This window comes from Passer domesticus, chromosome 2 (genome assembly GCF_036417665.1).
Source record: "Passer domesticus isolate bPasDom1 chromosome 2, bPasDom1.hap1, whole genome shotgun sequence".
Classification (NCBI taxonomy): Eukaryota; Metazoa; Chordata; class Aves; order Passeriformes; family Passeridae; genus Passer; species Passer domesticus.
Genome location: NC_087475.1, coordinates 50,204,583 through 50,216,680, shown reverse-complemented (window position 1 = coordinate 50,216,680; position 12,098 = coordinate 50,204,583). Strand labels below are relative to the sequence as shown.

The window sequence follows — 12,098 nt, the reverse complement described above, 5'->3', positions numbered from 1 at the left end:
AGCTATGCTGCGGGTGTGTCCCGTTTCCTGTTGTCCTGATGTGTGGGTCACTCTTCCTGCACATCTGTGAACTGACCTTGGCACAAGGAGTGTAATCCCAGGCTCTACCCTGCTGTTTGGGGCTGCTGCTGGATCTAGCCACTCCTATGTGCCTGATCCCTTCCAGAAACTGAATAGCAGTGAGGTTCCACCAAGAGTCCGATCACTAGAAAAATCCCTGGTGATGAGGTGAATGCAAGGTTATGCTGGAATGACCAATGCATTGGATCTGCAGCGGTGGGGTACACAGTTGGGTTCAGGTGTGGCTGCAGCTTAGCTCAGGTGGGAGGCAGGAGCTTTGGCTTAAAAGCAGCTCGCCAGGAAAGGAGCAGGGAGCCCCTTCTGAGGTGTCTCAGCACCTCAGAAGCAGTTTCTGACTTTCCTCACAAGTTTTTATCAGGCCTTGAGCAACCAGGTGCACACTGTGAAGGGAAGAGAGCAGGTACCATCCCCTCCAGACGTCAAAGGGTTGAATTATAGCTCTGCCCTAGACCCCAGCATTTTTCCTGCTGCCAGGATTTGAGAAAGATGTTTTCTCTGGTGGAAATCCTGCTTTGAGGTGCCTTAGTTGCCTGACAACAACTGTTAGCTTAAATTTGACTTGGACAGCTCTTTGTATTTCACAGGCACCCAGCTGACTCATCAATTCACTTATCCCTACCCTGCAGCAAATCACAGAGGGTTCATCTCAGTTTAAAACTCACTATGAACTTCCTCTGCATCCTTATCCCAACCCTCATCCTATCTCTCAGGCTTCACCAGATCCCTCCCTAGAATTCCAGCTTGGAAAGAAATAATTTCCATCATCTGCCCCCTAAACTGGCAGACAAAGGAGGAGCTACCCTGCAATCCCAAATGTTTACTGAACTGCACATCTGTCCTGAGCACAGCTCTCAACCTAGCTGCAGGGTCAAGGAGATCCTGAGGGAACTCTTAGCAGTATCTTACAAAGCCCAGTCATTCCCTGCTCCTGTAGAAAAAGACATGGCTTTCTCCCAGCCCAGCTTGCAGCTCAGGTGGCTCTCAGGCTATGTAGGAAAGTGTGGGTACACAGGAGCCTGTTTCTGCCTCTTTTTCTCGAAATTCCTTTCTTACCCCTCAAAAGCAGAGATTGTGCCTCTGACTGATGAACTGCTCTTTCAGAGCAGCTTCAGCGTGATTTCAGGTAATGTTTGTATTTCTCAGTATGTGCCCAGCTGACTCAATAGCTAACATATGCCAGTGTGAGTGGGGAAAAAAACCCCTCGTGATCAGTAAAGCTGCCAGATGTGTAGCTTTATCTGCAGTGATCCACAGACATAACCGTGCCTTTCCTGCTGAATAGCACATTGCCAAAGCACAGGCTGGGAGACGTGCAGCTGTAGTGTAGGCACCATCCAGAGCAGCCCATTTTTGTGAGGCAGGGGCAGTTCAGGTGCAGCAGCCTGTCTGCTGTGACTTACAGTGTGATGACTCAAGTACAGGTTCAAAGCCAAACTCTCTGTTCAAACCCACAGCTTCTGACTGAAGCAGCAGGATTTATTTTCCCTTTTCTCTCAGTCAATTCCATCCTGTTCATGTCAAGGGTAAAGATGGAGACGGTACTGATTTAGAATAGAAAAATATCAAGAGTCTTTTTTTTTTTTCAGGAAAATGTTCAATATTCACTAATCCAAAAATAAAATACTCTGAGAAATGAGAAAAATGTAGGGGTCCTGTCAGGTCTAGAATTTGATCTTTGTAGCCAGTTTCAGTATTTACTCAACGCCTGTTAGTGGACAAAGGTGCAGATCAGCTCTGTGGGTTTATAATGGGGAATTTGACATGTTTCTGCATAATAAACTAGACAATGGCTTTTTAGCTCAAGTATATTTATTCATAAATATATTAGTGGTTTATTTTCTGTGTTCACAGCATAACTTAGATTGCATGAGAAAAAAAAAACAAAACCAGTACCTCACTACAAAAGTTTCCTGTGGGATTTGATGAAGTGAGATATAAAAATGCTATTAAAAAAGTCAACCCCTTCAGCATCTACATAGTGGAGATTTAATAATCCACACTGCAAACATATGGTGAGTCAGGACTAAGAACCTGTTCATACTGCATTTCTAGTTTGGCTACTGAGCAGTTATGGCTCCTTCATTATGCCTTTTCACTTCCTTGCATCCTGATTTCAAAGAAGAAATAAATTAGCCTTCCTTCATTTCATAAAGCACTTCCAGAGCTACACATCTAAATCTCCAGCACTAGGAATTATGGCTATATTCCAAACAAACACATATCTTTTTGAACAGATTAAAGAGCTGATATATTACTATACTCAAGCTATGAAACACGCATGATTACTGGAACACTTTATTTTCTAACAAATAAAGCCAGAGATTTTATAAATCAGACACAATTAACATGCATGAGATTAAAATGAGATATGGAAATATAAGTATGTATTGATTATGTAAGCATGCGTTAAATTAATGTATAGTGCTGAATGGCATGGATTTTAAAAATAAACACTATAGAATCAGAGAGCAGGGAAGTGAAGTACAGAAATGTTGCTGAAATTAAAAGCTTTAAGGTTTTCTGAACATCTTTAGTACCCCAGTAATGCTGGGGTACTAAACATATTCAGCAGCCTATCCTGCATTTTTATGAAGGATGCAGGGTTTTCCACCTGCAGTTTTGTTTGAATATATAGCCTAGCACAGTGCTGACTAGAGAGCTGATTGTTCTTTAGGGGTTCACAAGAAATGAGCAGGGATATTTTTCTGGCTCCTGACAGTCAAAAGTCCACAGCACAGTTATTATTTACCCAGTGAGTAGCACACACCAGTGTTTTCACTCTGGATGCCAACTACTAAACTTAGTCTCTAGGATTCTGATGCCAACATAGCCCATTTTGAACCCTACAGAGCTGGAAAAAGCTGTGTTTTCTGCAGGGATGGCTCTGACAAACCTGTCTTCACAGTTTCTCTTAGGTATCTGCAAGATAGTTCTCACCATTACCATAAAGATCAGAGAATAAACTGCTATATGATTCCTGTAATATAAAGTGTTTATGTTGAAAAAGTGTTCTGAAATGGGTGGTGGATATACAGACTTAGCTTGAAGCCCTGAAAAGTTTCAGACAACACTTCTGGGCAGTCTGAAGAGGCTCAGGGTTACAGGGTTTATCACAGCCAGGCCCAGAGGTCACCCCCTCAGTGGGTTCTGGGTGTGAGGATGGGCACTTGATGTGCCTTTTACAGAATCACAGCATCATTTAGGTTGGAAATTGAGATCATTGAGTCCAGCCTATGAGTGAACACCCATGTCAACTACACCATGGCACTCAGTGCCTCCTCAGTGCTGCATCCAGTCTCTTCCTAAATACCTTCAGGGACAGTAACTCCACCACCTCTCTCAGCAGTCCATTCCAATATCCAATCACCACTTCTGTCAAGAAATTCTTCCTGATGTCCAACCTGAATCTCCCCTGGTGCTGCTTAAAACTATATCCTCTCATCTTGTCACTGGTTACCTGGGACAAGAGACAGACCCCGACCTACAACTTCCTTTCAGGGAGCTGTAGAAAGCGATAAGGTTCGCCATGAACCTCCTTTTATTAGGCTAAACACCCCCAGTTCCCTCAGCTGCTTCTCGTAGGACTTGTGCTCCAGACCCTCCACCAGCCCTGACGCGACTCCAAAACAGTGCGTGAAACGACGGACGGTCCCTGCTCCAGATAAACGATACGATGCGCAGCTCCTCGGACCTCCAGAAAACTCATTTGCGGTTCGCATTCCTCAGGGCTGACTCGGCACACGGCTGCCCTCCCTCGGGAGGAGGAGGAAAAGCACCCCCGCTCGCTCAGGCCCCGGCCTGCGGCCCGGGCTCGGCCAGCACCGCCGGCCTCCCCGGCCCTGTGGGCGGGCGCGGGGGCGGCCCCTTCCCGCCCGGCCTCCTCCGGGGCGCCGCTTCCCCCGCGGCCCCGGGCCCGGCTGCGCCATGGGCGCCGCTCGCTGCTCGCGGCTGCTGCCGCTGCCGCTGCTGCTGCTGGTGGTGCTGCTGCTGGCGCCGGGGGAGCTGCGCTCGCCGCCCCGGCGGTGGCCGGTGCCCTACAGGTGAGTGCCGCCTCGGCGGGCCCGCCGGCGCTGCCCTGCTTCTGCTTCTCTGTGCATCGGACTGCAGAGGCCGTGGGAAGCTTCCCCTTTCTGATCTCGGGGTGCTGATCACTGACAAGGCGTTCGGCGTGTTTGGCTGGCCAAGAGAGCCGTAGTGCCGTGCCGGGCCGAGCTGCCCTGGGTCTCAGCAGCGGGAGGGATTGGTGCCCCGGGAATGACTGCCCGCATTTAAACACGCTCCTTAATGCCCGCAGAAAGGGTGGTGGTGAGGAAACCGGGGTACGGGTTTTTTTTGGCTTTTTTAATTTAACTTAACGTCATGCTTCGTCACAAATGAAACGGTAGCTCTGCCTGAGCTCCAGAATTCCTGGTGGTGTCGGGCCACAACCGCACATTGTGGCTTGAAAACAGCGATAGATTTGGCCGTGCCGAGGCAGTGAACCCCTTCAGAAGAAGCGCTATGCTTGATTGTGTATTTTGTGCGGGTTTGCTGTTTGTAAAGGGAGTAGTTGTCAATGTTTGACTGCAGCTTAATAATGCGCGCCTGGAATTTTGAGAGCCTGTTGTGCAATTCCCAGCATTTAAATTTGTGTCAGGTGATGCCTGAAGGAGCTGGTCTTGGAGTCATGAGTTGCTGGGATTTTCCAGCAAGTTCAGGAGTTACAAGGCTGGGCCTTGGGATGGTCAGATTTGGAGAACAGTCCTGTTGGAGTGAGATGCTCAGAAATGTGGGGTTTCAGTGTTTGTTTCTTGTCACATGCAGTGCAACGGGTAATTGAAAATGTAAGGTATGCAAGCTAGAAATAAGACTTGAATGAGGCCACACAGTTGGCCTAAGTTTTTGTTTTCTGTGTGTTTTTTCAGACATACTTGTTAGGGTTTGGGGTTGTTTTTCCCTTCTTTTTGTTTTCTTGCCCCCCTCAGCTAACCAGACAAGATCTGGACAAGCTGTGCATGCCAATTGGTCGTGGTAACACAAATATAGGAATGTTGCTTTAAGTGAAATACAGGAGTGGCTGTAAAGGAACTTGGAACAGGAAGACTTGTTGCAGTGGGTTGATCCTGGCTGCGTGTCAAGTGCCCACCAAAGTCACTCCATCACTCCCCTCCACAAGTGGACAGGGGAAGGAAAATACAGCAAAGTGTTTTGAGGGTTCATGAGTTGAGATAAGGACAGGGAGGGATCACTAACAAAATACTGTCACAAGCCAAAACAGACTCAGCTTTGGGATATTAATTGAATGTACTGCTAACAAAATCTGAGCAGGATAATAAGAAGTAGAATAAATCTTAAAAACACCTGTGCCCCACCCCTCTCCTTCCCAGGATCTGCCTCCTCCCCCTAGTGGTGCGGGGAGATGGGGAATGGGACTCAGGCTCATTTCATCAGATGCTGTTTCTGCCACTGCTCAGGGAGAGGAGTCCTTCCCCTACTCCAGTGTGGGGTCGCTTCCACAGGAGATAGTTTTCCATGAACTACTGCAGCCTGAGTCCATCCCACAGGCAACAGTTCTTCATTGACTGCTCCAGCATGGATCACTCTTCCATGCAATCCTTCAGGCACAGTCTGCTCCAACATGGGTCTCCCAGAGGATCACAAGTCCCACCAGGAAGTCTGCTCCAGCATGAGCTCCTCTCTCCATAGGTCTGCAGCCTGCTCTGTGGGGTCAAAGCATTCTTTAGGGGATCCACCTGCCCCAGTGTGGGTTTTTTTCCACAGGCCGCAGGGGAATCTCAGCTCCAGCTCTTGGAGCACCTCCTGCTCCTCCTTTGTCACTGACTGTGGTGTCTGCAGGCCTGTGCCTTGTACATATTCTAACCCTGCTCTTCTCTGGCCACAATCACATCGCTGCAGTAACTTTTTTTTTTACTTCTTAAATCTGTTATTGCAGAGGTGTTGCTGTCCTGATTGTCTCAGCCCTGCCCAGTGCAGGGTCCATCCTGGACCTGGCTGACATGGGGCAACCTTCTGGCAGCTTCTCACAGGAGCCACCCCTGCAGCCACCCTGCTACCAAGACCTGGCCACACACCCCCCTGCACTTGTCAGAAACGTTCTTTGCTGCTTGTATACAGTGTGAAGATCCCAGCTATGTTCTTAGAGCACTTTATCTAAATTAACATAGATTAATTCTTTTTCTGGACTTTGCAATATTGTAGAGTCAAAATAGCTGCATCTGGGGACCTCTTAATATAGAATAGCAAGAACAAAGTGGTCAATGCCTATGTAAATAAATTGCCAGGAGAATGTTTTTGAGGCAGATCTCAAACTATCCTTTACTCAGCATCTGTGTGTCTGATCTCGTGAGTGTGTCACCCTTTGTCATCTGCATTATTTCCACAATCAGTACAACATGACTTCCACTTGTCAGCCTTAAGTCCTGAAGTCCCGTTTCTGCAGATGCTACCCCAGCAGCCTTATTAACTTGTGTACTCCAAGTGTCGCAGTGTCTGGGTCACAGAATCTGTCTTGGGGGGTGCTGCACACGTAAGCTGTCCCCTCAGGAAGCCCCGACAGTTACTCCAGCTGCAAAGCTGTGCTTGTCACTCTGTGTGCTTCTCTTTCTCAACACAGGCGCTTTGATTACCGTCCAAAAACCGATCCTTACTGCCAAGCTCGTTACACCTTCTGTCCCACTGGCTCTGCCATTCCACTTATGAAAGAAGAGGATGTCATTGAAGTGTATCGATTACAGGCTCCAGTATGGGAATTCAAGTACGGAGACCTACTAGGACATTTGGTAAGGTGACATTTTAACAGAGTTAGAGTGACAAATTCAGCTGAATTTAACAGCAGGTGTTAAGAATGGGAGCTGTAAGGTTGGGATATGCTTGTATGGAAGAATATTAGAGCACACAATAAGAGCTAGGCTGTCCATAGGGAGGATACTCAAAGAGCACTAAGTTTCAAACAAAATGTACAGGATTCAGCTCAGCTAAAGACAAGAGCATGACCAGCATCGTTGGTGGGTTTGAACATGTTCCCCTCTGTAGCTGCATAATAAGCGCTTCGTATACACACACCATTATGTATTGGATGTCTTTTCTTCTGTGTTATCACCACATCAAGAAAATACTTTTATTTGTCCCCTTATATCAGCTAAAATAGTTGATTAGTGTATTATTTTTTCTCTTGTTAAAAACTCACATACTTGCTTGGGCATTGGTATCTGTCAGGAGCAGACAGCCAGCTGGTCAGAATGGTGGATCATGAGAAGCTGGTTGCTTTTACAGTTCTTGAGTGTTATGATGAGTATGGAATTGAAGTCTCTATTCATGGAGTCATGCAAACATGAAGTCTCAGCTTTAGTAATATTTATAGTTAGAGCAGTAGCAAAATTAATCTTCAAAGCATGATTCCGAATTAATAAAGAAATGTTAGTGAATCAAAACCAAGCACAAAGAGTCAAAAGTGGAAATAGATTCAAATGTTTTTATCTCAGTTGTTAACTAAGTTTGGATTTATGTTTTTACTGTACAGCTTTTAAATTAAGTATTTCTATCATTAGTTTTATGGTGTTCATTAGCAAGATCTGGTTTTGGTAACTTGGTTCTGTCCTTTATTTCTCTGATACCCCCATGAAGTTAAGGATTCAAAAGTCAGCTTGCGTCTTGATCATGAGCTCCCACTGAGTATCTGCTTCCAGGTGACAGAATTTACAATGGATGGATAGACAATAATTGAGACAGCATGGTGCTCTGAATAGAAGTGTGTGTGTCATGCAATCTGGTGTGTTGTGCTTCAGTGTTACTGACTTCAGTGTTACTGAATCCAAGATGTTGTAGGAACTCCTTCCCCTCGTCTCACCCTGTTACAGAACAGCTCCTGAGCATCTTACCTTCTGTACAGGTCAAGCTGAAGTTGTTATGAAATCAAAGTTTTGGTGGTTTGGTTCTTTGCCTTTTTTTTTTTTTCCAGAAAATTATGCATGATGCTGTGGGTTTCAAGAGCTCTCTAACGGGCAAGAACTACACAATGGAGTGGTATGAGCTCTTCCAACTTGGGAACTGCACATTTCCACATCTGCGGCCTGGCATGGATGCACCGTTCTGGTGTAACCAGGGAGCTGCCTGCTTTTATGAAGGAATAGATGATGCACACTGGAAGGCAAATGGAACTTTAGTTCTTGTGACCACAATATCAGGTAGATTTTGGATTTGCTTTGGATAATGTTAATACAAAATACAGAGTCAGCCTTGTCTTCTGTAAAGCAGTATCTGTTAACTTATGTTCTGTAGGTTATTCGCAGCATTAGTCAATGATGCTAATTTCAAACACTCTATTGAATACAGAAAGTGGCATGAGGCTGCTGCCTTTTGAACAATTCACACTGGAGAGTTAAGTGAGAGTCATTTGGTGTTGCTGTACAAAAACACTTGAGTCTCTTGAGTGTAAAAATAGCAAAACAGCTTAAACAGAGTCATTATGCGCTCTTTTCACGTGGCTTCACCAAAACAAAATCTTCTGTTGTGAAGTGGCAGATGACTGCTGAGATAGAAAAACTGTTGAAAACACGCTCATTATTGAGCAAACAAATAAGGCATATTTAGAAACAGTCTCAAAGATGTAAAAATATTAATCTCTATTTCTGTTCCCCTCATTATGGGTCCTAAAAACAGTGAAAATGTCCCCAGTAATAGGTCTCTGTCATATGTTGTAGAACAAACCTAGGTCTTACACTTCAAAATACATAGGTGATCACCAGAAGAGTTTCCTGCTGTGTACTGATCACTGCAATCCTAAAGTAAAAAGGTCATTCAAATAAATCAGATTGATTGCTCTAGCAATAGAGTGAATGACTTACAAAAAATCTTCACTAAGCACTTGGAGAGTTACATTTTGTGTGACAAAACCCGCTTAGTTTCTAAAGTTGGTGCAGTGACCAAGACACAGTGGAGAGTCAGCTTACAGCTCTTGTGATGTGGTGCTTTGTGTGTGCCCACTTCCACCCTTAGCAGCTTTGCTGGCCTCAGTCTCTGCATAATCTATCCAGTGCTGCTAAGAAATTCTAGGCAGTTCTTTAAACAAGGACGTAAAGTGGAGCTGTTTTCCTGTGAGTTTGTAGTTTGTGGCTGAAGTATTTGATGCCTGATACAGTTGGATTCTTTTGTATGAATACCAAGTTAAAATTTTTCATATAGCTGGGGAACTTGTCATGCTTCCTTTCTCTGTGGATTATTTTATGCCCAGGAAAGGTGAGGGTACACTGGTGCTTCATGGATGCAGAGTTACAGTCTTCCTCGCCTTTCTCGCTTTCCGTTTCCAAGAAACTTTCAAGGAAGTAGCACCTCTGAGAGTTTTCAGTTGTCGGAATTTCACAATAACTGTCAGATTTCTAGTCAGAGAGGGTGAGCAGATGCAAACGCAGATGAACAGCATCGTGAGCTGAGCTTGCTCCCTTCAGAGAGCTGGCAAAAAGCATCCCATCGTAGTGGTCTTACATCCCACCATCATTTGGCTCAATTCAGCTTTGCCAGCTGTGGAGCTGCTAAATCAGCAGGGTGTCTCAGTCTGTGTCTCTTTTGTGAAGAGACATGAAAATTTCTGGTCTGAATTTTTGAGTTTAGTTAAAACTTGAAGTGCAGAAATGTCTATTGGTCTGCTGAGCATTTTGCCAGCATCTCCTGTAGACTGTACTACCTCTGCCCTGTTTGTCTGCATGGATAATGCAAGATGAGAAGTGTCACAGTTCTCTGGTGTTGGAATGTTCTGGCATAGGACCAGGAAAAGGAATTGCAGTTTAAATAACCTGCATGTAAATGCAGTTTATTCAGTGGGTTATCCCTTGCCCCTCTGACCTAAGCCTTGTGTCTGTGTGTGGTGAGGTAGTGTAGGTAAACTTTTGCAGGAGACGCAGGTGAACCTTGAAACAGGTGGAAAATATTTTGAATCCTGCATTTGTTACCTCATCTCTGCAATACTTATTTTCATCTCTTCCAGGAACCATGTTTAATGAAATGGCACAGTGGGTAAAACACGACAATGACACTGGCATTTACTACGAGACCTGGACAGTTCAAGCAAGTCCTGACAAAAAGTCAACAGTGTGGTTTGACTCTTATGAGTGCTCCAAGTTTATACTGAGAACCTACCAGAAGCTAGCTGACTTAGGAGCTGTATTTAAGAAGATACAAACAAACTACACGAGCATCATTTTATTCAGTGGAGAACCTATTTATCTGGGGAATGAAACATCTATTTTTGGACCACAAGGAAACAAGACACTGGCAGCAGCTATAAGAGACTTTTACAATCCATTTAAACCTCATCAGAGTGTCAGAGAGTTTTTTGTGGATCTTTTCAAAATAATTGATCGTGTTATCTTGAATCATCAGTTTTACCTCTTCTACAACTTGGAATACTGGTTTTTACCTATGAAGTCTCCTTATCTCAAAATAATTTATGAAGAGGTCCCTTTGCCTGTTGGAAGCAAAGCATCTTTTGGTGTATGACTGTCTACTGAAGAACAGAACTTGCCTTTATGGCAGAATATTCTTAAGGATTTTGGAGTGCTGCCATGATGGTGTTACAGGGTTGTATGATTCACTGCTGACTGTAAAAATTGTGTTGGGAAGGCTTTGCTGTACCAGGTGAAACACTGCAGTTTTCTTCTTACTACTTGTATAAGACATTCATGAACGCTTCAGCATCTCTGGCCTGGCCGGCTTCTGTGTAAGCATGGCCCCCTGCTGCCTGAGGGGAGACTGCAGTGGCTCCTCTGGCTGAGCTCTGCAGTTCCAGAGGGGGAATGGGGAGGCAGCTCTCTGCTCTTGGCTCAGGTGCTCTTCACACGCATGGCCATGTGGCAGCCGGTGGCACCTGGCCACTAGCAGAGGTGGGACACAAGTTACAAGGACTAACTCAGCAGGAGTGTCTGGATGTGTCCAGTTCCTTCAACATGTGCCTTACACTGATGTTCCTGTAGTTCTTTGGTTTGTACAGCTGGGGCCTATGGACTATTCTCTGCTATTCTGGGGCAGTGAATGTACTGGAGGATGGCATGGGTGATGCTTTTTCACCACTTTGCTTCCTTCAGCTGCACTGTGAACACTAACAGCTGTCTCTTCTTCAGTTTCATGTGTGTTCTGTGCCACAGATAAAAGCCAAACTGCCTGCCTTCATGTCGACTCATGCATAATTGCAGTGTTCTGCTATCCAGTCTACTATCTTAAAGTCTACTTGAGGCTTCAGTTGGGTCAGTTTTGTAGAATTTGTGTATATTCTTGTCAACTTTTTTAAAAAAGAATAGAAATTTTAATATGAAAGAAGTAATGACAGCTTGTGGGGCATCGACATTGAAGTTAAAAATTCAAGTTTGTCATAGAGCTGCCTCTAAAATGTGACTGCAGCCTCTTCCTAGCAGTGATGTTTGCTGTAGTTATGCTGTGCTGTCCTTGAGTCCTGTTCCAGCTCAGCTTCGAGCACTTTGCAACTACTTTGTTCCCTTTAAACCCAAGGGACCAAAGCCAGAGGAACACTGGCTTTCTGGAAGCTACTGAGGCGCCTGCACACTGAAAAACCACAGCTGCAGCAATGTAATCATCTCCAAGTGTTCACTGCTTGCTTGGATGTTTTTTTAAAACTAGCTGTGGGATGAATAGTGCTCCTGCAGAGGTTATTGCTGCCTTGTGGCCACGCAGGAACACAGGAACAAAACTCAGCAGTTTCATTTGGCTTGAGCCAAGCTAATACCCTGCTGCAGCCAGAGAGGAGAGTACACAGTGCTTGGATTCAAATAATAAGAATGGCAGAAAATTACCCTTGTATTCAGAAAGTCACTAAAATTAATTAGTTGAATTGCATTATCATGTAATGGGATGAGCATGAGAGGTAATGGGAGAAGAATGAAAGGATGAGCACACCTCTCTTCAAGCTGCTATTTCCACTATTAAGTGAAACTTCATCTTTTACCACAGACTGAAAGATTTGAGTCTTTTTAGCCAAAGTCACAGGCCCTTGTGACTGAGCTCGGCTTTGG

General features: G+C 45.0%; 1 protein-coding gene across 2 annotated transcripts; it reads left to right on the top strand.

Annotated features, from left to right (window-relative positions):
• Window positions 1-3,844: 3,844 nt before the first annotated feature.
• On the top strand, window positions 3,845-11,247 carry CLN5 (CLN5 intracellular trafficking protein). Of its 2 annotated transcripts, none has more exons than XM_064408522.1 (4): window positions 3,845-4,121; window positions 6,695-6,860; window positions 8,039-8,264; window positions 10,061-11,247. In XM_064408522.1, the coding sequence occupies exons 1-4, from the start codon at window positions 4,006-4,008 to the stop codon at window positions 10,570-10,572; spliced, it is 1,020 nt and encodes a 339-aa protein (XP_064264592.1). In that variant the 5' UTR covers window positions 3,845-4,005; the 3' UTR covers window positions 10,573-11,247. The 2 variants fall into 2 exon arrangements, with proteins under 2 accessions (XP_064264592.1, XP_064264593.1); XM_064408523.1 differs by lacking the exon at window positions 3,845-4,121 and adding an exon at window positions 4,166-4,400.
• The last annotated feature ends 851 nt before the right edge of the window (window positions 11,248-12,098 follow it).

Coding starts and splice junctions, on each gene's coding strand:
- CLN5 (XM_064408522.1), top strand. CDS start 4,006: ATGGGCGCCGCTCGCTGCTCGCGGCTGCTGCCGCTGCCGCTGCTGCTG. Junction 6,861..8,038: donor GAGACCTACTAGGACATTTG/GTAAGGTGACAT, acceptor TTTTTTTTCCAG/AAAATTATGCATGATGCTGT. Junction 8,265..10,060: donor TCTTGTGACCACAATATCAG/GTAGATTTTGGA, acceptor CATCTCTTCCAG/GAACCATGTTTAATGAAATG.